Source organism: Hemicordylus capensis, chromosome 1 (assembly GCF_027244095.1).
Source record: "Hemicordylus capensis ecotype Gifberg chromosome 1, rHemCap1.1.pri, whole genome shotgun sequence".
Lineage (NCBI taxonomy): Eukaryota > Metazoa > Chordata > Lepidosauria > Squamata > Cordylidae > Hemicordylus > Hemicordylus capensis.
Genome location: NC_069657.1, coordinates 431,279,546 through 431,305,567, shown reverse-complemented (window position 1 = coordinate 431,305,567; position 26,022 = coordinate 431,279,546). Strand labels below are relative to the sequence as shown.

The 26,022-nt window shown below is 45.9% G+C and overlaps 1 protein-coding gene across 2 annotated transcripts in view; it reads left to right on the top strand.

The window, feature by feature from the left end:
• PTK7 (protein tyrosine kinase 7 (inactive)) overlaps positions 1–26,022 on the top strand; it is a 153,145-nt gene that overhangs the window by 105,256 nt on the left and 21,867 nt on the right. For both annotated transcript variants that reach the window (XM_053313098.1, XM_053313091.1), the window contains exons 2-10: positions 8,702–8,995; positions 13,011–13,113; positions 13,527–13,717; positions 18,479–18,629; positions 19,744–19,874; positions 20,173–20,442; positions 21,918–22,051; positions 24,504–24,642; positions 25,156–25,275. In XM_053313098.1, the coding sequence (XP_053169073.1) occupies positions 8,702–8,995; positions 13,011–13,113; positions 13,527–13,717; positions 18,479–18,629; positions 19,744–19,874; positions 20,173–20,442; positions 21,918–22,051; positions 24,504–24,642; positions 25,156–25,275 (1,533 nt within the window). The remainder of the gene's footprint in view (positions 1–8,701; positions 8,996–13,010; positions 13,114–13,526; positions 13,718–18,478; positions 18,630–19,743; positions 19,875–20,172; positions 20,443–21,917; positions 22,052–24,503; positions 24,643–25,155; positions 25,276–26,022) is intronic.

Genomic DNA, 26,022 nt, shown 5'->3' with positions numbered 1-26,022 from the left:
CTAGTTGGGAGGCTGGCAGCAGCCGCCATGAGCCCTTTCTGTTGCTTTGGATTTTCTTCTTTAAAATGACGAGTATTTTATGTATAAGCCTCTTAGCATCTGTCTCGTATCAGACTGACCCTGAAATTCCAGGCTGCTTGGCCGTGTTCCACGTGAGAGTTCATTCCTGGGGACTGAATCAGATGGAGAGCAGCAACTGCTGAATTGCCCTTTGTTCCCCTCTCTATAGCCGGCTTGTAACCTGAGGAGTGCAAAATGTGCAGCTATTTGTAGGCCCTCGCTGGAGTACTAGTTGTGAGATCTTCTAGGTAAAAGCTAGTTTAGTTTGGCTAGGTATTGTGCCGTCAAGTCGGTGTTGACTCCTAGCGATCACATTCCATGTGATTTTCTTGGTAGAATACAGGAATGGTTTACCAGTGCCTCCTCCCACGCAGTATGTGATGATGCCTTAGCACCTCCCCATATCGCTGCTGCCCAATATAGGTGACTACACATGTATTTACTAGGCACAGTCTGGGAAACATACTGGTGGGGATTTGGATTAACAGCCTCTTGCATTCTAGGCAAGCTGTTTCCCCACTGCGTCACTGCAGCTGATACACGGGAGCAATTCCCACCATAATCTTGTCAATGGTTCTGCAGCTTCAGAACTAGCCATGTGACTCAGCTGGGCTCTCCATGCGGGCAGTTTGACCCTAAAGCCCCAGGTGAGCGTTTTGATGAGGTAGAAAAAATGATTTGGCCTCGGTTTCCTGCCATTCATATGCCGTTCATTGATCCTTTTCCTGTCTCTCCATTCCAGCTGCAGTCTCTCATTGATACAGTTGAATGCTCCTTCCTTCCTGCAATGAGAGGGATAGCAATATAGTCCACTCTAAAGATCTTCTTCTAAGTCCCAGTGGTGAACTACCAAGTAACAACCATTTTAACTTAAACCTAACTGGTGATCATCACCATGCGTGGGGTCTGACTGTAGCTGTTAGCACATGTATTGCTGTAACAATTGTCAAATTAATTCTCAGATCAAGGTGGAGTGTCAGGGGTGTAAGCGTGTGTTTGTAAGTGTGCCTACAAACCTGCTGTGAAGTTACTCTGAACAGAAGTGACAAAGGTAGTGATATCCCACTGGGATTAAATGGTTGCTCATATACCGAACCTGATGGGTCTTTGAAGCTAGGTCAGCTCTACTCTGGAAAGAGGGGATTGAAAGCTGCACACGGTTTTCATGGTTTCCTGTTATCAAATCTACTTACACCTGGAAGGAATAGCTTTGATCTTTTAAGAGAGAACTAGCTGGGCCGAGCACAGAGCATCTGCACCTCTAGTTTCGCCTGCCCGCCCACCGCCATTTTCTTCTCCCCGCCACCATTTTGTTTCCCGCCTTGTCTGCTGCCACTTTCCTCTCCCACTGCCGGCAGCTTGCCTGCAAACTCTCGCGAGAGCTGTCATACATGGGATTAGTGATAGGTACGCCTCAGAGAAATGTGTAGTGATATGCACGGACCGGTCCGGAGGCCATTCTGAAGGCCTCCGGACTGGTCTGGACATGGGGGCAGTTTGATGCTGGGCTGGGGGGCTCTTTAGGGTTGGGGGGAGGGTGTACTTACCCCTCGCGCCGCTTTCTCCCTGCTGGCGCGCATATTTTGGTAAGCCTTTGGGGCGGCAGGGTACCTCCCTGCCACCCCTTCTCCCGGCCATCAGCAAAAGGCTTCAGAAAACCTCCGCGTCATGGATGTCGCGGAGATATGACATGCGCGCGACGTGCGCATACGCAAAAGGCTTTCTGAAGCCTTTTGCTGACGATCGGGGGAAAGGCTTACCAAAATACGCACGCCAGCAGGGAAAAGCGGCGGGAGGGGTAAGTACACCCTCCCCCTCCCTTAAAGAGCCCCCCACCCCAGTGCCAGTCCGCAGCTCCGCGGTTCCGTGCACATCCCTATAGATGTAGATGTTGGCTCCTGAAGCTCCAACACCCTTGAAGGACAGGCTGCTAAGGAGCACCAGGCACCACCATCACCTTCCCCAGGTGACAGTAAGAATTGAGGCCCTCTCATCAGTAAGACACACCTGGGCTTGCCTCATCCACCACCTCCTCCTCCTCCATCTGCTGCAGAGTTAGAGGGGATGGGTGGGTATTGGTTGCTTTGCCATCACCACCACCAGCTTACCTGCTCACCTGAGTGAGTGGAAATGGTGACAAGGAGCCGTTGCTGACAGCAGTCTACCTGGTCGTTATCATAGGTGTGACTACTGCGCTGAGCCATCATTACTGACTTGAGTGATAGCTGTGTGGGCAGCAGCTGCTGCAGATGCAGCCTTCCACACCACACACCTGCTTTCAGGCCACTAGAAGGCATCTCGATGAGTGCCAACCCCCACCCCTCCCAAATCATAGAGCTTATACAAGTGCTACATCTCTCGTATTTATCCAAACGTGGCTGTGATCCTTGTGCCTCTTTTCCCAAACATTCTCTGTCACCTTCCTTAAACGTGGCCTGAACTCCCTTACTTAAAAGCAGGGCTGTCAAAGAAACTGATAAACTGCAGCCGGAACAGAATTGGAGTAGAGCCTCATTTCCTTAAATCTCCGATCAGCAGATTGCTCTTGACAAATTGCAAGTAAAGCCCTCAATAAAATAAGAGCTAGGGATTAAGGCCTTTAGTCCATTCTCAGGATATGTTGAAGGATTATTTTTCAAGGGGTCAGTTATTTCATCACAAAATATTGCAGCTCGGCTATTGATTTACTGGGTGTCCTTGGAAAAGTTACAGTGTCAATCTCGGCTCTTTAATCTGCAAAATCAGCCTAGGGAATTATAATGATCCAGTTCAGAGGGCTCCATGCAAATACTAGATGAGATGTGTTGTTCCGTAGGAATAGTTCTGTCTCATCTCTCCCTTGATGCTAATAACGTTGCCAGCACTCCCCAGGTAGTTCCTCTCCATTCGTGCAGCTTAAGATGTGCAGGCTTGCTCTTCTTGTCTCTCTTGATTCTCCAAGGCCATCAGTCACTTTAATTGGCCCTGGGGGGATTTATTGTGTGGCCTCACTGTTTCAATGCTGTCCACTTCTCCCCATCTATGATCTCTCTCTAATCCCCACCACCACCACTACTTAGGGAGAGTTTTGAAGTTTTGACCTTGTGATTTTAGGGACTGCTAATAGGATTTAAAGTTGCCTTTGAGCCACTCTCAAATGAAAAATTGCTGCCCAAATCAGCACCTTGAGTCTCCCAGAGGTTTAAAACCAGTCTGGTGGCTCAAGAGTTGGCCTTACTTGTTAGTATGTCGGGAAGAAGAGCAAGGAGGGAAGATAACTACTGGAAAACAGTAAAACCTATTCAGGAATATTTTGTTTTTAGGCTCAGGTACCAGCCCCTGTGCCACCTAATGGCACAGTGGGGAAATGGCTTGACTACCAAGTCAGAGGTTGCCGGTTCGAATCCCTGCTGGTATGTTTCCCAGACTATGAGAAACACCTCTATCGGGCAGCAGTGATATAGGAAGATGCTGAAAGGCAGCATCTCATATTGCATGGGAGGAGGCAATGGTAACCCCCCCCCAAGACAACCACAGGACTCTATGGTCGCCAGGAGTTGACACCGACTCGATGTCACACCTTACTTTTTACCAGCCCCTAAGTAGAAAGCAAGGTATTTGGCCACTTCTGTATTTCGCCAAACAGCAAACTGAGGTAAAAACATGTTGCATTTCTTGTTGGTTTGGAATGGTTTTGGAGGTTCATCTACTTACCTGTCTGAGGTGGTGTAGTACTTGTGAAATGCATCTTTGGTTCCTGTGAAAGGGTACAAAGAAACCCCTCAACTTTTATTTGTCTTTCAAACATCTGCTATGTATGTCCCCCCTGTAGTCCTTCAGCACAGATTTTTTTTTTTATTGCAGCAGCTCAAAAAAGAGAGCCATAGGCTATGCCCACTCCTGTTTTATATCTGTTTATTGGCCAGATCAAAGCATTGACTTTCAGTAAACTTTCTTCAAAGGGCATTATGTGTGCAGAAATGTTGCTCTTTCCTTCTGTTCTGTGACCCTCTTTTGAAAAGGTTGAGCACGTGAGCTCCAGGGTAGAGAGTTCCAGGTAGCCACAAAATGATGGACCCCAGTTGGAGCAGAGCTTTGGAATGTGTAGAGCTGGTGGTTTGCAGACCAGATGCTGGCTCTGTGAGATTTGGTCGAATGGTACGTGCTTAGCTATTTTCATAAACTCACAGGTCTAGCTAGCCACTTGAATTACTCTGAGATGAATCTTTCAGATCGAAAGAGTGGCCCAAGGCCCGTGTCTCTCTGTTTTAATCTCATAGGAACATAGGAAGCTGTCGTATACTGAGTCAGACCATTGGTCTATCTAGCTCAGTATTGTCTACATAGACTGGCAGAGGCTTCTCCAAGGTTGCAGGCAGGAATCTCTCTCAGCCCTATCTTGCCAGAGAAGCCAGAGAGGGAAGTCAAAACCTTCTGCTCTTCCCAGAGCAGCTCCATCCCATGAGGGGAATATCTTACAGTGCTCACATGTGGTCACCCATTCAAATGCACACACACACACAATTTTGTGGTAGAAGGTTATGGCTGTAGTGCTGTCATCCCATGTGTTAGGTTTTGTATAACTTTTAATGCTGTAGCAGGGGAGGGCTTAAACGTTGGAAGAAAGGTGAAATACAGGTTCTGAAAAAATGTACAAAGTGATTTAGGAATGGCAGGGAAGAGGAGGAAATTGCAACAGTGTGATTAGTAGTGGTATCACAGGCACATCCATGTTCCACATAGCAATGGAAATGACAGTCATTATGGGACAAGCATATTTTTCTCTAGTAACAGCCTTTTGCATTTTTAGGGGAAATAGTGTCTCCTAACAACAAAAAATGCCACCCTAGGAAAGTGTATGTGAATGCTTTGATCACATCTAGTTTTTTTTAACCCCCCCCCTTGCAAGAATTAAATAGTGATGGTGCATTTATTGCACTAACTGGAAAAACCAAAAAGGAAGGAAACGCGTAATAGCATTTGTTGCATTGACCACAATATTCTAGTGAGAGTCTAGCAGATGGCTAAATGGAAGGATAGATTAATTTCAAGGTTGAAATGCCTGCCACTATTTCTTCCTTCCTGCCTCCTCCTCAAGAAATGCCTCTTCTTTTTTCCTGGAACTGTGAAATAGCTTTCTGAAGCCTGAGTTTGCCCCCTCTGAAGTGATACAGCATGCATACCCCTTGTTTCTTAAAGGTCATGCCTGTTTCACCTCCTGCTTTTGACATCCAGGAACACAACATTGCTAAGGTCTGTGGCAAGACGTCACCCCTGTGCCCACAAGATCCTGCCTTATGGGGACTGAATATAGTTGCAGGGCCAGTCCCTTTTGCTAAGCAAGGTTCACCATGGTTTGCATTTGGATGGGTAATTACATGTGAACTGTAAGATATTCCCTTTAGGGCTTGGGGCAGTAGTTCAAAGGTAAGGCATCTGCTTTGTGCACAGATGGTCCCAGTTTCAATCCCTGGCATCTTTGGGTAGGGCTGGGAAAGGCTCCTGCCTGAAACCTTGGAGAGCTGCTGCCAGTCAGTTTAGACCAGGCCTGATCAACTTAGGCCCCCCAGCTAACTCCCATAACCCCCAGCCACGATGGCCAATAGCCAGGAATGACTGGAGTTGTAGGACAGTACTGAGCTAGATGGACCAATGGTCTGACTTGATATAAGGCAGCTTCCAGTGTTCCTATGGCAGTGAAGTTGGGCAGAAAACCTCCCACTACTATATTTTTCATTGCACATTTTTTAGGTTTTAAAAAATGCATCATTTTTTAAAAAGCATCATAAGGAGTGGACAGAATAACTCTGAGCAATTTCATTTACAAACAAGATTTTTTAAGGTGACTATCCCTGAAAAATAAATACTTGTAAAATTCATGTGTGAATACACACTCACAGGATATTTATTTGTAAATACTGTGGAGGATAAACAAGATAAATTAAAGCCAAATATGCAGATCATCCAGACATGTTAAATCAGATCTCAATTGCTTTGGTTTCAAAATGTTCCAGAAAACCCACATCACTGGGACTGAGAGGATCTTGAAAGGGGAAGTGAGTGGAAAGCCGTTGTGGTTCACTTTGCAGAATCGTCTGAAATAAGCCTTTGGATCCTTGCATTGTGCATGTGTGAATTGGGAGGTCTCTGAAACGTTGTGGTCCACTAAGCATAAGAGAGTCATTTACAGCCTAGCTATGGCGCCGTGGCTTTATAGCTTAGGCTATAAAGACTCCCTGCTGTTAGGTCTGGCAGTTCTCAGTTTTGGTGTCCCAGATGGTGGCCATCTCATAAGCACCTCAGGGCCTTGTTAAGGCATATATTTAACCATAAAACTCTTCTTTCCACATAAAATTATTCCATTCTAAATTTACAAGTTAGAATAGGATGCCTTCGTGTGGGTTTCACATTACAGCAATGCATTGTACACCTAGAGACGTCAAAGTTTGTGCCCTGGATTGGAGAGCAGTGGGTCTGGGGGCCTTAGTGCTGCTGAAACCCATCGTTTTTCGGAACTGTTATCTGATCTTTATCCTCAACTTGATTTCTTACTTTGTAAGGCTTTTCTCTTCCTGTAAATGTCAAATGTGGAGGGCAGAGTAATTGCAAATTTCTTAATAAGTCGAGAATCGTTTTGGAGATGAAAGCATGCTCCCTAGCTGTATATTGGATGCCCTATAGTATCTTGGTGGCTTGCTTCTGGAAATGCCAACAAGGGGAGTTGTATGTCTCAAGGTGCTGGAGAATGTATTTTATCGAAGCCCAACTCTTTTGTGCTTTTTGCTGCTGGAAAGCCATTAGAAGCTTATTTCTGTACCATAGGAGGAAGAAACCTAATTCAGAATGGCTATTACCCACTCAGACTGTAGCAATAGCTCCTGACACTTCCAAAGGAACTTTGAACCTCGAAATGAAGACAGCTTATTGGGTGTGCATGGGTCTCCTGGGCCATTATTGGTATTAAGCATTTGTTCTAGGCTTCTGAGGTCTCTTTAATGGCTTAGTTTTAAAGCAGACTCAGAATGTTAGGGCTTGAGGATCCTTTAAAAGCAGAATTCTAGTGCAATGACATTCTTTAGAGATGTGTGTAACCCTAAGGATTAGAAATTTAGTTCTTCTCAGAGATGTGGGTGGGAAATTTTCCACAGAAAACCTGAAAATTTCCATTTTGGAAACCTTCCAAAACAGAAAAATTCCTCATACTTTTCCTATGGAAAAACATACCTATCTTTCCATGAAAAAAAATCAATTTCTAAAATTTCTGCTTGGCTATTTGAATTTTTTTTTTTTTTGATACATTACTGGGAAATTGATATGGTGGAGGTGTGTTTGTTTTTTAACAGTATAAATATATAAACAACATGCCAAATCATATCACAATCTATAGAGCATCAAGAAAAAATGTATAGTAGTTTGTTTTTTGAGGGGGAAATGCATATTTATGTAAATGAAGGGAAAACTTGCATAGGAAGTTTTTCCAATTCAAATTTTTCCAGAAACGCCACAGCTCTGGCTCTTCTAAGAACTACTAGGCTCTTAGGATTCTAAAGTAAAGTGTGCCGTCGAGTTGGTGTTGACTGCTGGTGACCACAGAGCCCTGTGGTTGTCTTTGGTAGAATACAGAAGGGGTTTACCATTGCCTCCTCCTGCGCAGTATGAGACGATGCCTTTCAGCATCTTCCTCTATTGCTGCTGCCCAATATAGGTGTTTCCCATAGTCTGGGAAACATACCAGCGGGGTGTGGCCACACCTGGAGTAGTGTGTGTACAATTCTGGTCACCTCATCTAAAAAAGTGCATTGTAGAACTGGAAAAGGTGCAGAAGAGAGCAATCAAGATGATCAGGGGCCTTGAGCACCTTTCTTATGAGGCAAGACTACAACACCCGGGGCTTTTTAGCTTAGAAAAAAGATGACTGCGGGGAGATATGATAGAGGTCTATAAAATCATGCATGGTGTGGAGAAAGTGGATAGAGAGAAATTGTTCTCCCTCTCACATAACGCTAGAACCAGGGGTCATCCCATGAAATTGATTGCCAGGAAATCTAGGACCAACAAACGGAAGTACTTTTTCACACTACACATAATCAACTTGTGGAATTCTCTGCCACAAGATGTGGCAACAGCCAACAACCTGGATGGCTTTAAGAGGGGTTTGGATAACTTCATGGAGGAGAGGTCTATCAATGGCTAATAGTTGGAGGGCTAAAGGCTACCTCCAGCCTCAAAGGCAGGATGCCTCTGAGTACCAGTTGCAGGGGAGTAACAGCAGGAGAGAGGGCATGCCCTCAACTCCTGCCTGTGGCTTCCAGCGGCATCTGGTGGGCCTCCGTGCGAAACAGGATGCTGTACTAGATGGGCCTTGGGCCTGATCCAGCAGGGCTGTTCTTATGTTCTTATTCAGACTGGCAACCTCTGGCTTGCTAGTCAGATCATTTCTCTGCTGCACCATTAGGTGGCTTCTAATAAAATTAATACATAATACATTAGTCGGATTCTAATACAACCCAAAATAGCTCCTTTAAAGCATGCTAGGATGTATATTTGCTTTGGTTCAGCGCTCTTCCTCTGTGCTTTTTGGAATAAGGTAGAGAGAGATGGTCCTACTGCCCCAATACTTCCAGGGCCAGGTCTGATGTTCTTCCTCTTTTGCTCTTTTCAGTGGTTGGAGTTCAAGCAAAGATATCCTTCAATAAGGAGCCGTATTCCCAGGATGCCTTACACGGCCGCAGTGCCATCTTGCGCTGTGAAGTGGAAGAACCAAGCGACATAGAGTTTGAGTGGCTACAGAACGGAGTTCCTGTTCAGGACACCGAACGCCGTTTCAAGGAAGGGAGTAACCTTCAGTTCACATCTGTCGATCGGCAGCAAGATGGTGGGAACTTCCAGTGCGTGGCCAGGAATGTAGTGACCGGAGAAGAAGCCCGGACAACAAATGCATCTTTCAATATAAAGTGTGAGTGACTCCGTGGCAAAGTGGACTTGGTTGGTCTGATATAAGCATTGTTTAATCTAGTCTGGCATAAAGGTGTGGGGCGGCAGGGTGCTCACAACAAATCTGTTCTTCATTATAAGCCGACTTTTCTTCTGACACGAAAATTAAAAACAAAACTCGCACACCAAGCACCCTCTTTCACCACAGCTCCCTACTGTGTGTACATGTACAAAAACAGGTGCATGTAGCTCTTCGGTTGTGGTGATGATACATGCTTTATCTGCTTTGAATTTGTTAACATGCAAAGTGACCCCAAGCCAACCAAATTAACTTGGGAATGCCATTGTGGATTACAAATATTTATTTATTATTTGTTTATTTGTTTGTTTATTAAATTTATAAACCACCCCATCCAGAGGCTCTGGGCAATGTACAACAACTTTTTAAAAAGACATAAAACCCACAATTCAAACACAATGCTAAAAACAATTCAAAAACAATTAAAACAATTTAAAACCAATTAAAATTCTTTTTTTAAAAAACACCACCACTTTACAAGCCTTGGAAGGCCAGGCCAAACAAATAGGTTTTTAGGGCTCTGATCCACTTAATAATATGATCAACTTTAAAAGTTGTTCAGCTTTCCAAAGTCCGTACCCTTTGGACAAACATTAGGGATGTGCAGAACCAGTTGGTCTGAGAACTAGACCACTGCAAACTGGGCTGGTTCAATCACGAACCAGTTCGAACTGGTTTGTTGAACCGACTGGGCCTCATGCCCATGGTCCAGTCCAAATTCACTCCCCTAGCAAATATGGGATTTGCTTATTTCAGTTTAAAATATTCTATTCACTTGTTTCAGTTAAAAAAAAAAGCCTTTTTTGGCAGCTGTAAAAAAAGGCAAATTCCATGCTAGGGATCATTAGGAAGGGGATTGAAACTAAAAATGCTAATATTATAATGCCCTTATACAAATCTAAGGTGCAGCCACATTTGGAGTATCGCACACAGTTCTGGTCAACATATTGTAAGAAGGACATTGTAGAAATAGAAAAGGTGTAGAAGAGGGCAACCAAGACTATCAGGATCCTAGAGCACCTTCCTTATGAGGCAAGGCTACATAAAATTATAAATGTATAAAATTATGCATGGTGTAGAGAGAGTGGGCAGAAGGAAATTTTTCTCCCTCTCACACAACACTAGAACCAGGGGTCATCCCATGAAACTGAAGGCCAGGAAATTTAGGACCAACAAAAGGAAGTACTCTTTTCACACAGTGAATAATTAATCTATGGAATTCTGTGCCACAATGTGGTGGTGATGATGTGGTGGTGGCCACTAGCTTGGATGGCTTTAAAAGGGGCTTGGACAAATTCATGTAGGACAGGTCTATCAATAGCTATTAGTCTGGTGGCTATAAGCCATTTCCAGCCGTAGAGGCACGATGCCTCTCAATACCAGTTGCAGGGGAGCAACAGTAAGAGAGAGGGCATGTAGGCTTCTTAGAAGCATCTGGTGGGCCACTGTGTGAAAAGGATGGTGGACTATATGGGCCTTGGGCCTGATTCAGCAGGGCTGGTCTTATGTAAGAGCTGGTGCATATTTGCCAAGATCAGTCTCCTCAATTAAATTGATTGAAGCAAGGTGCTATATCTCATGTGGCTGTCTCTGGCATGGAAGTTCTTGGGTCCAATGGAGTACTTGAATCAATGGCAGTTTGTGTTTGGAGACTGGCTAGCAAATGGAGTGTTACTGATATGGATGCTCTCTTGGAGATTCTTTGCAACAAGGTCATTAGTAAGAGAAGCCATGTTGTTGGCAAAACTGCCTAAAGACATGCTTTTTATTATTTGTTAGGAGATCTGAGCAAGTACATCAGAGCATGCTGGAGCAGAGGAACTTTTTTGCCCTGGGACACCCTGTTGCTAGCATTTGTTTTGCACATTTGCTTACTTGTAAAGGCATTTGTCTAATCCAGTTGCATATTCGTGACATAAATTCTCTTAATTCATTGAATTTTGACATGCACACTTGCGCCCCTTACATGTACATTTCTTTCTCCCAGATAAGAGGAAGATATACGTTCACATTGTCTGTATGCACTCGCATGTGTGTTCCCTAAATCACCCAAATACAAGAATGTGTCTAGCAGGCAGCAAGAGAAAGGGGCACCGGAGAAACTGCTGTTCTTGCCTGCCTAGGGAAGAACTGCAAGGGAACCACCTTTTTGGCCCAGAGTGTGGTTTGAATGCACATTATACACCAGCTTTGCAGAAATTAAGCAGGTGTGGGTCTTGGTCAGTGTCTGGATGAGAAGCTTTTCTGGGAACTCTCTCTGCTGTCTTGAGCTCTGTGGAAGAACATGGGAAGCTGCCATATACCATTGGTCCATCTAGCTCAGTATTGTCTACACATATTGGCAGTGATTCTTCCAAGGTTGCAGGCAGGAGTCTCTCTCAGACCTATCTGGAGATGCCAGGGAGGAAACTTGGAATCTTCTGCATGCAAGCATGCAGATGCTCTTCCCAGAGCAGCCCCATCTCCCAAGAGGAATATCTTACAGTGCTCACACATGTAAGTCTCCCATTCAAATGCAAACCAGGATGGACAGTTCATGCTTGCTACCGCAAGACCAGCTCTCCTCCCATAAGACCAGCAGAAAGGCAGGATATCAGTGAAATAAGTGAATACCACTTCATAAGTAGCAGATTTGTCTTTGAGCCATTATTTAGGGATGGAGTTTCTAGTTGTTAATGTGGTAGAACTTATAGCTGTTGTTTCAGTCGCCTCATTCCTTTCCAAACCATGCTTATCACTTGAGCTGAGCCTTTGAGCCAGGCCGTATTTACGTCTACTATAAACCCCATTCTTGGTTTAGGGTGAAGCCAAACAAAAAGGAGCTCTGGAAGATTTGCAAGGAGCCAAATGTAAGCATGGAGAGAGTGCCTGGCTTGGCCTGCCAGTGTTGGTTTAGCACCTCCAGGTGTAAATCCTCTATCTGGCGCAGTTAATTTTTGTCCTCTGCTCCTCCACCCACCCCGATTAATTTTGCTTTAGAGCCATTAGGAATGTGATGACCTCATTTAGCAGCCCAACTGTGCTCTTGAAGTGTGATCATGTAACTTGTACAATAGCTCCCACCTGCTGCCTTCTTGCTTGGCCTGCAGTTGCAGAAAGTCAGACTTGGAGATGTCCCAGGAATTTCATGATACTCCTAAACAAGAGCAAATGCTGCATGTGACTGAAATGTTCTAAACACAACATTTGACAAGAAAGCCCAGTGGCATTTTATCTCCTCTCCCACTATGGTAGGGTTAGCTCCTTGGAATGCTCATTAAGTTTGGACTAATATAGACCTAATTGCTGGTGTTTGGGTGGAAACCTGACTCTCCGGCAACATGGATGAAAGCTTTATTTTTTCATCATTTTCTGAGTCTCCGATCATAGGTAGCACATGCTAGTTTTTCTTATTTCTTTCCTTCCTATTTTCACAAGGCTGCACAGATTTGCCTCCCAGCTATTGTTGGACAACTCCCATCAGCCACAATGGTCATTAGCCAGGGATGATGGAATTGTAGTCCAACATTTGCCGGAGGGCTGACATTGTGCAGCCTTGCTGTATTTGTCCTTTAATTTATGTCTTGCATGAATGCAGACACGAAGTGAGGAGAGATTGGCTCGGAGAAGCTGCTGCTTCCTCAATAAATCTTCACCTGCAGGGATTTCAGTAGCTGGTGTGTGGATGTGTTTCTTGGCCCCAGGTGAAGCTATAAGCTAGATGTGGTCGGTGGACAAGGGCTTTATAAGATTACTAGATAGGCAGTGCAAATGTGCCTCTCAGTTGTGATTTTCCCCTGTGCAGAGCAAGTGCAATCATGCAGAGGTGGAACCAGCATTGCATTCCTCTCATGACCTTTTGACATCTAGTGTCAGATATGTGGATACTTCAATTTCCAAAGTACTATCAAGAGGCAGAGGCCTCAAAGTGACCTTTGTTTGGTTTCTCTCTCCCGCCCTCTTTTCCCTTTTTCGGCAGGGATTGAAACAGGAGGAGTTGCATTGAAGAACCCAGCCACGGTGGAGGAGATCCAGAGTTCTGCCCCAGTGACATTGCGTTGTCATATTGATGGGCACCCACGGTAAGGAAGCACTGCTATGAACCCATCCGTGTTATTTGCTTTCTTTCTGTCCCTGCAATCTCTCTCCTCCAAGAAACATTTAAATAAGAGTGAAACAGAGCATCCCTGACGGTTGAAGAGAAAGCAGCTTCTCAGTCTGACGGTACTGCGGCTGCCTAAATTTGCCCCCAGGATGTAACGATGGTGCAGAGCTGGTGTGGGCTTAGAGCGTCACTTATTGCTTCTTGGCACAATGTAGTTTTACACTATTGCTTTCTGGGATTGCTGTCAGATTCACTCATTTCTCTTGGGATATCTGTGTCTGGCCCATTTGTGCCAGGAAGGAGACTTTGTCAAGTGAACCACTGATCAGGTGCTTGTTGAAAATCTGTCTTTGTTGTGGTGCAGAACTCTTAAACTCTTTTGTTTCTCAGCCCAGCGAGCCTGTGGTTGCGGGATGGCACCCAGATCGCAGATGACCGCACCCTCTATTCGGTTAACAGCAAGGAGCGGACCTTGACTCTCAAGAGTGCTAGCCCAGATGACAATGGCATCTATTCCTGTTGTGCTCGGAATGCTGTGGCCCATGTGTGCAGCAACAACAACTTCACACTCAGCATTATTGGTAAAGGCAATTGTGCTCTCTCACGTTTCCCAGTCTTGGGGGGAAAGTCTTGTATCCTTGTGTTGTCTGCATTCTTTTTGTATTAGACTCAGGCCCAGCCCATGAGCTGTTCCGGAAAAGGGTTTCCTTTCATGGTTACATTTGAGGTTCAGCAGCGGCTTAAAGCCAGTCACACATTGTGTCAGGGGAAATGTATGCTTCTCTTTGGGTACAAACAGAAGGGACGAGCAGCCAGTCAGGAGCTCCCCGTGTCTCATACCCATACTGCAGTTTTGAAACACAAAGCACTGTATTTTTAGCATGTGTGCAGAAAATCCTTGTGGAGGAACAGCTGTCCCACCACGCTCCCATCACTACCACCACATGTGGAGGAACAGCCCTCTGTTCCTCCTGATCTTTTTAGCACTGCCACCAAGTAGACTTTTTATAACAAGAGAGTTTACTTTTAGGGAAAAAATGGTTCAACTAAAACATGACTTTTGCAGCAAAAATTACAATTTTAAAACGGTTATTAGCAGGGCAGGGCAGGGCAGGGCAAAATAAAAACTGGAAAAATGCAATCAGTACCTGGCTCTGTACTGGTCCCTACTCAGAGTCCTCTGTGCTTGCTTTCTTCTTCACTTCTGGCTGGCTGGGTAGTCTCTTCTTGTAATTTGCACATGCTCACAAGTTTTTTTGATGTCCACTCAGCTACTTTTAGAACCCGCTCAGGTTGAATCAAGAAGGCCCCATTCTGAATGCATGTGTGCACACACACACACACACACACACACACTGCCTTGGTACTGCCACCCAGAACAAAAACTCATTCTGCACACACAGGTCAAAAACATTAGAGAGAACACTGCACAGGTCTCGGGGGGGCTCAGTCCAACCTGGGTCTTCCTTTTCTAGTGATTTCAGCTCAGCTTCTCTTCGTGCTGGCTGCTCACTCTCTGCTTTCCTGGACTCAACTTGAGCAGACTTCCAGACTCAATTCCTCGTTCTGCAACCTCCAGCTCTTTCTCTCAGGACTCTGTTTGACTTCAGTGACTTCCCCCTCAAAACACTCCCAACATAGACAGTTTTTCTGGCTCGACAGTTTTTTTAAAGCCATCCAATTACAACAAAAATTCCCTCCATTTCTTGAAATCTCTTTTCCCTCCAAAAAATCAACTGTCAGAATGCTAAACCAAAAGTGAAACAAGAATGAACTTTTGACCCTGCACCTTCTTCGTGCATAGGGATCTGCAAGCATAGAAATCCTATTTACAACAATACAGAGGTTTTTAGGAATATTATATGACACAATTCATTTATCAGGGCTTATTTACGATAAGAGGTTTGGGTCTATTAATACACTATACAATACAGGGGCTAATTTAGAGAAACCCAAGAGGTCTAGGCCTCGTTTCTCCATAATCCTAATATATGAAACCGCTCTCTGATAATGGAATGTTCAACAGGTTTTCTTCTTACCTTTCCTACACAGCAACAGAGGTTGTCCCTAGAGGTCTGGGTGACTGGCCAGAGAGATGTGTGACTTCTCTGTACCTTTTAAAATGCAATGAGCTATCAAAATACAGTGCAAGAAAGTGTTCTTTTCATTCTGTAGCATATAGAAAAGCAGACCATTGTGGGGGCTTTTCTAGGCTCTGCTTGTCTGGTGGTACTTGCCTGCCATTTGGAGAACATAAGAACAGCCCTGCTGGATCAGGCCCACGGCCCATCTAGTCCAGCATCCTGTTTCACACAGTGGCCCACCCGATGCCGCTGGAAGCCACAGGCAGGAGTTGAGGGCATGTCCTCTCTCCTGCCATTACTCCCCTGCAACTGGTACTCAGAGGCACCCTGCCCTTGAGGCTGGAGGTGGCCCACAGCCCTCCGACTAGTAGCCATTGATAGACCTCTCCTCCATGAAGTCATCCAAACCCCTCTTAAAGTCATCCAGGTTGTTGGCTGTCACCACATCCTGTGGCAGAGAGTTCCACAAGTGGATCACGCGTTGTGTGAAAAAGTACTAACGTTTGTTGGTCCTAGACCTCGTGTGAGAGGGAAAAGAATCTCTCTCTCTCCACTTTCTCCATGCCATGCATGATTTTATAGACCTCTATCATGTCTCCCCGCAGACGTCTTTTTTCTAAACTAAAAAAGCCCCAGGTGTAGTAGTCTTGCCTCATAAGAAAGGTACTCTAGGCCCCTGATCATCTTGGTTGCCCTCTTCTGTACCTTCTCCAGTTCAACAATGTCCTTTTTAAGATGTGGTGACCAGAATTGTACACAGTACTCCAAGTGTGGTCGCACCATAGTTTTGTATAAGGGCATTATAATGTTAGCCGTTTTATTTTCAATCCCCTTTCTAATGATCCCTAGCATGGAATTTGCCTTTTTCACAGCTGCCGCACATTGAGTCGACACTTTCAACGAGCTGTCCACCACAACCCCAAGATCCCTCTCCTGGTCCATCACCGACAGCTCAGATCCCATCAGCATATACTTGAAGTTGGGGTTTTTTGTCCCAATGTGCATCACTTTACACTTGCTAACATTGAACCGCATTTGCCATTTTGTCGCCCACTCCCCCAGTTTGGAGAGATCCTTTTGGAGCTTCTCACAATCCGTTTCGGATTTCACTACCTGGAAGAGTTTGGTATCATCTGCAAATTTGGCCACATCGCTGCTTACCCCTGCTTCTAGATCATTTATGAATAAATTAAAAAGCACCGGTCCCAATACAGATCCCTGGGGGACCCCACTTCTTACTTCCCTCCATTGTGAAAACTCTCCATTTATACCTACTCTCTGTTTCCTGTCTTTCAACCAGTTAGCAATCCACACATGTACTTGTCCCCTTATCCCATGACCGCTAAGTTTCCTCAGGAGTCTTTGATGAGGAACTTTGTCAAAACCTTTTTGGAAGTCCAGGTAGACTATGTCTACTGGATATAGGGTGGTAGTAACTATCACAACCGTGTTGCTTAGTCTTTTTGGGTGTTGAAGCTATATGGAATCGCAAATCCAGGATAGAGTCCCTTACTTTCCTTTTAGGTTTGATTTGTACCATCCAGATAATAGACACCAAGAATAGATGTTTAAGAGGTTTTTCTGAATAACACAAGATAAGAGATCATAAACCTAGGACAGTTTCCACGCATAAAGTGGCAGCAGAAACACAGCTGCAAGATCACAGCTACAATTGAATACGGGGTGGGGTGGGACAAATGTCGGTGGGCCCATTTGCCAGCTGGCTGACAGTTTGTTCTTAGCTCTCCCCCTCATGGGGGTGGTGGAGGGAAAGAAAGGAAAAGCAGGGACCCATCTTCACTTTTTGTCCCAGGGCCCACTCCAACCTTGCCCTGACCCTGCATAGCTGTATAGGAATACAAATAGAATAATAGTTGAGAACATTAAAAAGCAGACCAACAAGTTAGAAGAGAAAATACTAATCTGATAAAAAGAGAATTCATAATATTTTTCAAATAACTGAGTTCAGTTAAGCCAGCCAAGCCAAAGGAAAGTAGACTGCCATCCTAGGCATGTGTACTTGGCAGTAAGCCCCATGGAACACAGTGGAATTTAAAGCTTGATCTTGTATGTTTTTTAATCGAAAGTAAGAATGTCACCAGGCGAGACTATCACCATTCAGATTCTTCTGCAGAAAGAGAGCCTCACTGTAGGTTTTTACTAGCTCTGTGCTATCTTGTATAACTTAATCTGTTCTGCAAAAAGTCCCAAAAGCTATTTAAAACTTTGGTGCTTTTTTAAATATTCCAAATTAAGTGCAGCTACCTTTGAAAGGTTGCCAGATTAATAAGGGCTTGTCTTTAACTTTTGCACCATTTGTGTTGTGGGAAGAGAGCTGGTCTTGTGGTAGCAAGCATAACTTGTCTCCTAAGCTAAGCAGGATCCTACCCGGTTGCATATGAAAGGGAGACTAGAAGTGTGAGCGCTGTAAGATCTTCCCCTTAGGGGATGGAGCCGCTCTGGGAAGAGCATCTCGGCTCCAAGTTCCTTCCTTGGCATCTCCAAGATAGGGCTGAGAGAGATTCCTGCCTGCAACCTTGGAGAAGCTGCTGCCAGTCTGTGTAGACAATACTGAGCGAGATGGACCTATGGTCTAACTCAGTATATGGCAGCTTCCTATGTTCCTATGTTGTGCCCCATTACTGATGTACATCCTGCAGCATAGCAAAGTGGAGTCTTCCGTTGAGCATTCAACTCTGGCTGGTTTAGCTACATGCATATTACCCTGAAAGGCAAGCATAGGGTTGCATAGTACAAAGCAAACTTAAATAGAAGGTCACTGCCAGACTCCTCCAGAAGAGCAGAGCCTCTAAAACCCACACAGAGGAAGGCAGAAGCTCCTCAAGGAGTGCGCTTGAGAGAACCTGGGGCCTCAGCAGAGAAAACGGTGCTAGTTTTCTCTGGAAGGATCTCAGCCTCAGTGGGCCTGCTTGGATGCTTTGTTCTAGCCAGACGACTGCCTGCTGGTGTGAAATCCCAAGCTTTATTGCTTGGGCATCAGGCTGTAGCTGAGTGGTAGAGTGTCTGCTTTACATGCAGAAGGTCCCAGTTTCAATCCCTGCTATTGCCAGGTGGGGCTGGGAGAGACTCCTGTCTGAAACCTTGGAGGAGCTGCTGCCAATCAGTGTGGACAGTCCTGAGCCAGATGGACCAACGGTCTGACTTGGTATAAAGGAGCCTCCTATGCAATCTGGAACAAAGAACCCAGATGATGGATCTTTCTCTTCCATTCCCATGTTCCCTTTTTCCTCGTGACAGATGAGAGCTTTCCCCGCCCGGTGATTATTCCCAAGAACCAAATTGTCAATAAGAACGAGGAGGCCATGTTCCATTGCAAGTTCGAAGCTGTGCCACCTCCCACTCAGGAATGGTTGTATGAAGATGACTCTCCTGTTACCAATCGGTCCAGGTATGCAGTCTATTTCAGAATGGAAAGCTATGTGATTGTGTGATGCTAATATACTTTCCCTAAAGTAAAGGATTTGTGCTCAAGGAAAGATGAATCCCCAATATTGCTTGGAATACAAAAGGGGTTGATTCCATATTCTGCGGTACTGCTGCTAATAGTATGTGGAATGCTGACAGAGCAAGGAAAGCTGGTCTTGTGGTAGCAAGCATTCATTGTCCTCTTTGCTAAGCAAGGTCCACCCTGGTTTACATTTGAATGGGAGACATATGAGAGCACTGTAAGATATTCCCTTCGGGGGATGGGGCTGCTCTGGGAAGAGCATCTGCATGCTTGCACGCAGAAGGTTCCAAGTTCTCTCCCTGGCATCTTGAAGATAGGGCTGAAGGGACTCCTCCCTCAACCTTAGAAAGGCCACCGCTAGTCTGTGCAGTCAATACTGAGCTAGGTGGATCAATGTTCTGACTCAGCATAAGGCAGCTTCCTATGATACACCAGAGCAGCAAGAGAGCAGCCTAACAACTTCCCAACAAACTGCACTAGTGCAAGAGCAAAGTGGCAATTTTTGACACCCTCCCCTTTTCCAGGAAGCCCTCTGTGGCATCCAAGGGTATGTCCCCGGGGGCTGTACAACCCTCAGGTATATTTTTGGGTGGTACAGAGGGCTCCTTGTAGAAGAGGGTGCTGTCAAAAGTTGCGACTTGGCTGCTGCATTGGTGCAGTTGGGAAGTTCTGCAATGCTGTGTTCTTGCTGTACCAGTGCACCTTTGCTCTGTGTATCAACCACTTTTTGAATTTGCCCAGGGTCGACCACACATGATTTATTTACTCAAAAAGATATAATTCTGCCTAATATTGAGCGTATCGGTAACTGATGAAGTTTAGTTTCTGACTCTGAGTTTTGTCAGTCTTGCCTACTGTGTACAGACCTGTAGACTTTTCTTCCTCTCAAATACTCTTCATGTGACTACAGCAAACTATATTGTATGGAAGGGCACCATAAGTATGGATAGAATTGTTGCCTAGAGGGCACCCGCTGCTTCCTGGAAGCATCTCTGCTCCGAATAAACTCAGTGACTGACCCCAATCTTTTTCTCTTTGCTCTCTGCTTCCCAAGGAGTGTGGTGTTCTCCAATGGCTCTTTGCTGATCACTCATGTGAAACTGCGCACTGCGGGAGTCTACAAGTGTGTTGGGCATGGGCAGAGGGGGAAACCAGTCGTCTTAGAGGCAACCTTGCAGCTGGCAGGTATGAGCAGGTGTTGGGAATGCCCAGCTGAGTTTACATTGTTTAGCAGACTTTCTGTCAGCTCTTGACCTTGACAGCATTTCAGGCAGGACAGAGCTGGCTGGGATAGTCCTCCTTATATCCCTTTCCCCCAAGACCTGGGTTTCAAATACATGGATGGTTACCGGAAGTTCCTAAACGAAATATGTAGCCTAAGGTTTATCCATACTTTGATGCTTTCCTCCCACACCTTCCCCGCAATGCATGTTCTCAACCTGCTGGATTCTAACTTGTCCATTTGTAATTTTTTCCCCCCTAGAAATTGACGATTTCACCTATCCACTCACCCCAAAGGTTTTCATAGCCAACAGAGAACAGCGTGTGACTTGTGAGGCCCCTCGAGGAGTACCTGAACCCCGTATCTGGTGGGAGAGGAACAATGTTCCGCTCTCCACCACTGGCAGGGTACGCCAAGAAGGTGATCAGCTTGTCTTCACTAGTATTCTGGAAAAGGATGCAGGGCTGTACACCTGTCACGCAGCGAACAAGGCTGGAGAAAAAAAGCAAGACCTGACCATCACAGTAGCCAGTAAGCAGGTTCTTTTTGCCCTCTGGGAGGGAGGGGCATGTGTGTTAAATGAAAAGAGTCACGGGTAGAATGGAAGGGGCACTTGCGGTTGTGCGAGTTGAGAGCTCAATAGATGGGATAGGTACTGGTTGATTTTTGGGCTGGACGGCCCTAGGGCTCAACCATGGTCTCCACTAAATCGTTCCAGCATGACCGTGATGATGGCTGTTGCCTTACAGCAGGGATGGGCGATCTTTTTCCTGCAGCTGTTGATGAGCTAAAACACCCATCAGTCACAACTTACTGTGGCTGGAGATGATGGGGATATCTATATATAATTCTCTTAAGGCGTACCTGTGACTAATCCCATGCATGGCAGCTCTCGCGCAAGTTTATGAGTAAGCTGCCGGGAGGGGGAGAGGAAAGCGAAAGCGGCGGCAGGGAAGAAAAAGGTGAATGGGTGGGTGGACAGGTGGCTGGAGGGGGAGAGAAAAAAAGGTGGGTGGGTGGTGGGGGTAGGGGAAAGGAAGTGGAAGGCAGTGGCAGCGGCTGGCCAGGTGGGCAGCTGAAGAGAGAAAATGGTTGGCGGGGAGGGGGGGAAGAGGAAGCGGCGACCGGGGGGTGGGGGGAGGGAGCTCCACCGGAAGCGCACACCATCTCCAATCTGCAGCCTCCACTTCAAGCCAGCAGGAGGCCGTATGTCACCTCCATCCAACCTACTCACGAGGAGGATGGCCAATCAGGTGTGGGAGAGCGCGGCATAATCTCCTTCTTTGGGCCCTCCTGCTGCCCAAATGACTGGTTGGGCTGTACTCGGCCCATTTCAGGCCTCTCTGTGCCTGCACAGAGTGCCCCGGATTGGGCTGAGAAAGGGGTGGAGGGGAGGGGAGAGCTGAGAACAGGAGAGGGGTCCAAGAAAGGGGGGAGAGCCGAGAACTAGGGAGGGGCTGGGGGAGAAAAAAGAGAGAACTAGAGGCACAGATGCTCTACACTCTGGCCAGCTAGTTTTATTTATTTATTTGATTGATTGATTTCTATACCGCCCTTCCAAAGGTGGCTCACATTAAAACAAAACTAAAATCAATCAACTATTAAAATCAAACACTGTAAAAACAGCATAAAGCCATTATTTAAACAATTAAAATAGTTTTTTAAACCCTGGAATGCCAGGCCAAACAGATAGGTCTTAAGGGCTCTCCTGAAGGCCAATAATGAACTTGGGTTACGGATTTCTGCTGGGAGTGCATTCTACAGCCCCAGGGCGGCTACAGAGAAGGCCCGCCTCTGAGTCGCCACCAGACGTGTTGGTGGTAACTGAAGATGGACCTCCTCAGATGACCTTAATGGTGCCGTGGGGATAATGCAGAGGAAGGCACTCTCTAAGATAACTTGAAGCTAAGCTGTTCAGGGCAGGTCCCTATCCCTCAGGTGGGCTGTGATATATTCCCAAGTCATTGGGTTAGTTCTGACTAGTGACCACTGTTGTGTATTCCCAGCAATGCCAGAATGGGTAGAAAAGCCCAAGGACAGTCAGCTGGAAGAGGGTAAACCGGGGTACCTCCACTGTCTCAGCAGAGCTTCTTTGAAACCCTCGATCACCTGGTATCGCAATGGCATCCCCATTTCAGAGGTAAGACTGGAAGGCTCTTCTTATGCCACCTTGTGGGACATGCATTTTAAATATTGATTTAAAACCAGGCAGCAGGGACAGGGGGAGTGATTTCAAGCCCACATTTCTATCTCAAATGGCTCTGCCAAGGGAAACTTGCTCAAAGTGACTTATTGGGGGGTTGGTGGGAAATGCCTGGCTCCAAAAGGCATCGGAGGTGGCCTTGTTGCTGGGGCAGAGCCTTCTAGAGCCAGGAGTTTTGGCCCGTGATTAGTGAGTGCTTTGGGGGATGGGGTCATAGCTCAATGGTAGAGCAGAACAGGACCTTCTGCTTTGCATGCATACGGCCCAAGGTTCAGTCCCTCTGAGCATGAGAGCCGCTGCCTATCAATGTTGGCAATACCGAGCAGGATGGACCAGTGGTCTGACTTGGCATAAGCTAGGTTCCTGTGTTCTTCCAAGTGCACAGAAGACCAAGGAGAGAGCTGCTGTTGCTAAAACTTGGGAAATTCGTGGGAAGGCAGCTGCCCTTGATTTCTGTTCTGATTGTAGAAGGGAAAGTGCATGCCTGTGTCTTGGTATGTTTTTGTGAGAGTACCTGCATGTCTAAGAACGTAGGAAGCTGCCATATACTGATCATATACCCTTGGTCCATCTAGCTCATTACTGTCTACTCAGACTGGCAGTGTCCTCTCCAAGGTTGCAGGCAGTAATCTCTCTCAGCCCTATCTTAGAGATACCAGGAAGGGAACTTGGAACCTAGATGCTCTTCGCAGAGCAGTTCCATCCCCTAAGGGGAATATCTTGCAGTGCTCACACTTCTAGTCTCCCTTTCATATGCAACCAGGGTGGACCCTGCTTAGCAAAGGAGACAAGTCATGCTTGCTATCACAAGACCCTATCCTCCCATAGAGACCTCTGTCTTTCAGATGTACTCTGTGTATGTGTTTGAGGAGGGAGGATATACCTGCCCACATATACTGAAATATGTGTGTGGGCTAATTGCCAGATTAAATCAGCAGTGTGCCCCCCCCCCCCCGGTCAGTCCCCTTTTTCTCACTTGTACCTTTCTCTCACATCTTCTTTTCTCTCACTCACACTCTCAAGCTGCAAGACCACACAAGGGTTTAACGACTGAGTGTGTCCTGTGGTTTTATATATCAGGTTCCAACTGGCTTAATCTCATCATGCAATTAAACCCTTTTCATAAAAAATGCAACAAAAGGGAGACAGGCTCCGCCATCTGACATAGTACTAAATAAGCTTTCAAATGCAGTCTCCTTTTAAATCCCCTTTTTTCTGTGTGATACTTCTGGAAACAAAATCCTGTTCTTGCTGTTGCAGGCAAGAACCAACTAGAACCTAACTGCCAGTGGAGAAAAGGTGCCAGGTGCAAAAAGGGCACTTGAGGTTCTTTGAATTCTGCCTTGGGGCATGTTGCTGCAGCCAGCATTAGTCCTACTGTCTGCAAAGCAACCTTTTTTCTTTTTCTAGGTTCCATGAAGATAAAAATGTCATTTTGTGGGGTCTTCTCTGATTTAAACCCACTCCTGAGAAGTGTTCCCTCTAAGGTGTGCACATCTGCCTGCGCACACAAGTTTGATTCCAGGGATTGAACCTGGGATTTTCTGCATGCAAACCAGATATTTAGGGCTGCCAACTGTCCCTCATTACACAGGATGTCCCTCATTTCAGGGATGAAATGTTGGTCCCTATAGGGACAGCATTTGTCCCTCATTTATTCAATAGCATATAATTCAATTACAATGGTCCCTCGACTTACGAAGTTAATCCGTTCCAAACGCACGTTCATAGGTCGAAATTTTTGTAAGTCGAAAAGTGCACCCACGGAGGTCTGGAAACATTCGTAAGTCGAGGAAACCCCATCTAAAAATTCGTAAGTCGAGGAAGCCGCATCTAAACCGGCAGCGACTTCCGGTCATTTTTGTCGTTCGTAAGTCGAAAACTTTGGATGTCGAGTAGTTCATAAGTCGAGGGACCACTGTACATATACGTCAATGATACTCAGGCTCTTGATTACCACTGCATACACCTCCCAGCCCCGCCCTGCCCCCAGCCAGTCCCCACAAACCTGTGTCCCTCATTCTGGCAATGAAATGTTGGCAACCCTACTGTGGCTCCATCCCCTAAGGGGAATATCTTACAGTGCTCACATGTAGTCTCTCATCCAAATGCAAACCAAGGTGGACCTTGCTTACCAAAGGGGACAGTTCGTGCTCACTATCACAAGACCAGTTCTCCTCCTGTTGAGGCAGATCAGGGATGCCCCAGCTTGCTGCTAATCTTTGGGATCTGAATAGGTATGGATGAAACATCACTTTGAATTGGCAGCTTTAGCTGAGTTTCTGGACAAAACCACTTCTGGAATTGTTCCTTCTGGCCTGAGAGTCTTAACAGCCTTCTTTCTTTCTTTCTTTCTTTCTTTTTTTCTTTTCGCCATTGTGAACTCCAGCAAGATCCCCGCTTTGAAATTGCTGAGAATGGGACACTACGTATTAACAATGTGGAGGTCTACGATGGGACACTGTTCAAATGTGTGAGCAGTACACCAGCTGGCAGCCTGGATCAACAGGCTCGTGTCCACGTTCTGGGTATGTGCTACTGCAGACCTTGACGAATTTTCTTTGGATCTAGGAGCCAGCCCAAAAATTTGGGAACCGGATAGTGGACATCTGACCAAATTACTGAACCTGACCAAATTACTGATGGACATTGTGGAGAGGGAGAGTAAATGGGCTTCTCTTTATCCTTTATCCCATGTAATGTACTTGGAGCAGAAACAGGGCCGTCTAGGACAAATAAAAGAGTTAATTAAATAACTTTGCCTCTGAATAGCCTAGTCTAGGTGCCACAGTTCAATTTCTAGGCTCATGGGATTTTTCGGGGCACTGTGCCTACTGTTAAGTGTCACTGTCTGTGAATCTATGCCCATGTAAACCATTTGCGTCACCTACTCCTGGGATTGCCTGGAAAATGTGAGTCTTTGCAGACCAAGATATGTTGCCCACAAAAAAATGGGTGTTTTTGCAAAAGAATTGATTGTTTGGGCAGCCCTTACTTGTATATTATTCATGTCTCTGACTGGGCAACCTTATTTGTTCCAGAGAAGCTGAAGTTTACGCCAACTCCTCTGCATGCGCAATGTGTTGAATTTGATAAAGAAGTCAATGTGTCCTGCTCGGCCACAGGCCAGGAGAAACCGACAATCCAGTGGATTAAAACCGGTAAGCAGAAGTAGTCTTGGGTAGTGGGTGACACACAATGGCTTTGCACAAGCTTGGCTTATTGCATGATGTATCAATAGAATGCTTGGGTGGTGTTTTTTTTTTAGTAAGAGCCTCTAGACATGTATGTTCTGCTTTGCAGAGAAGCTTATCTGCATTGCATTTTGCCTCTTCACTCTATTGCCTAGTGACTCATTTTAAATACCTGGGCGTAGTCTTTCATTCAAGTGGCTCCAGAAAAGCCCATGGAGATCATGTGGCCTTAAATGCTCAGAGAAGCTCCTCCGCTATTCTTCCATTTATGCGCACAAGAGGAGGCCACTATATCCCTGCAGCTTTTGAACTGTTCTAAGCCAAGTCATTTGCCCAACTACTCTATGGCGCTCAATTGGGTTCTTTTCCCAATATCGTGACTTTGGAACGGTACAATCCAAGTTCCTCAGGGCAGCACTGCGTGTACCAAGATGTGTTTCCAATGCTACATTACTCCTAGAGACAGGCCTGATCAAGATTGTGGCTAGCTTATGGGATGGCCACTCTCTGTTATAAGCTATCATCAAACAGCGCATCACAGACACTGAGCGCCAAGTGGATCTCAGCAGTGTCCCAAAGTTTTGTATAAGTGAGGAGCTTAGATATATCGCCTCTCCGGCAACATACCTTTCTCAACTGGAGGCCCCAAACCACAGAAGGGCGTTCACTCTGGCCTGTTGCCATGGTCTCCCCTCAGCAGTTATAGAGGGTTGA